Source organism: Medicago truncatula, chromosome 8, assembly GCF_003473485.1.
Source record: "Medicago truncatula cultivar Jemalong A17 chromosome 8, MtrunA17r5.0-ANR, whole genome shotgun sequence".
Classification (NCBI taxonomy): domain Eukaryota; kingdom Viridiplantae; phylum Streptophyta; class Magnoliopsida; order Fabales; family Fabaceae; genus Medicago; species Medicago truncatula.
The window spans coordinates 39,251,811-39,253,242 of NC_053049.1; the positions used below are offsets into that span (position 1 = coordinate 39,251,811).

At 32.0% G+C, this 1,432-nt stretch overlaps 1 protein-coding gene across 1 annotated transcript; it reads left to right on the top strand.

The window, feature by feature from the left end:
* The first annotated feature begins 417 nt into the window (after window positions 1-417).
* Window positions 418-1,213, top strand: LOC11408295 (uncharacterized). Its single transcript, XM_003629555.4, has one exon. The coding sequence runs from the start codon at window positions 507-509 to the stop codon at window positions 1,029-1,031; it is 525 nt and encodes a 174-aa protein (XP_003629603.1). The 5' UTR covers window positions 418-506; the 3' UTR covers window positions 1,032-1,213.
* The last annotated feature ends 219 nt before the right edge of the window (window positions 1,214-1,432 follow it).

Sequence of the window (1,432 nt, forward strand, 5' to 3'; positions counted from 1 at the left end):
GATGATGTAATAGTTAGACGCAAGTTGAGGCAAAGCGAATTTCATAATTGATTCTATCCAAGATGAAGAGGTGCAAAGATGAAGCTGGAAAACACAACAAGATAAAGCCTATTTATCAAGATTTTTTTTCTTTAAATGGTAGATCCTCGCATTTGTCAAAGTTTCTCAAGAACACTAATTTTTTTTTTTAATGAATTAGTTAATATTCTCTCTCTCTCTCAAAAAAAAAAAAAGAATTATTAATAATTTAAAACTCATAATTTTTTAGATTAAACAAATTCTATATCATCCGTTAAGTCACCTTTGTTTCTTTTCCCAACGGTCATATAGCCTACCAAATCAAAGTAGAGTAGCAATCAATATATTACCGTTACTTTGAATCTTTCTTCATTAGTATATAATAAATAACATCATATATCAAACCCATTCTTCAAACTTCACACACAAATCTCATATCATACATAACCTTAATTACAATTTAGAAAGAACATAGAAAAGCATAGAAAATGAGTCAACAACACCAATACAACATTCACAAAGCATTCTTGTTCTGCAACTACATACTCTTATCTGCATCCTCAAGTTGCATCTTCCTCACTCTCTCCCTTAACCTTTTCCCTTCAATCTGCGGCATCTTCTTCATTCTCCTCCACGCATTCACCATCGCCGGAGCTGTTTCCGCCTCTGCATCATCATCAATAACTACTCTTACTCGCTGGTACTCTGCACACATGGTAGTCACTGTGCTAACTGCCATATTTCAAGGTTCAGTTTCTGTGCTGATTTTCACAAGAACTGAAGATTTTCTTGTTGAGTTGAAATCATATGTTAGGGAAGAAGATGGTTCTGTTATATTGAAACTATGTGGTGGATTAACTATTTTAATATTTTTGTTGGAGTGGGTTGTTTTGATACTTGCGTTTTTCTTGAAGTGTTATTCTTACCATGAAGGTGGTGATGGTGCTATGAGGAGTGGTAAGGTTCAGAATCAAGAAGATTTGAAGGATTGGCCATTGTCTTTACAACTTTAGTTAATTCTTCAGCTTAATTATAAGTCACAACAATAGCACTGATTTAAGTGCTTATTATTTGTTGGATTTAGATTGTTTGATTATTACTCTTTTTTTCAACCCTTTTATTCTTGATGATGTTGTATGTGTTGTGATTATCATCCCAACCTTTGTTCAAAAAATTATATATATGTTTTAATTAAGGTGCTGATTTTTTTCTTCCCTAAATTCTATGTCCAAAATTTTATGTTCGCTAATGATTAGACCTTCAATATATATATAAAAAATTCAACATTAAGAAAATTAAGAAAACATCCAAGATGTGTTATATAAGGGAAATTTAGAAAATATTACAATCTAGGAACAATTTCTTATGAGGCTTCTTTGCTATGAACAGCATCATCAGCAGCATTGAATTGGGC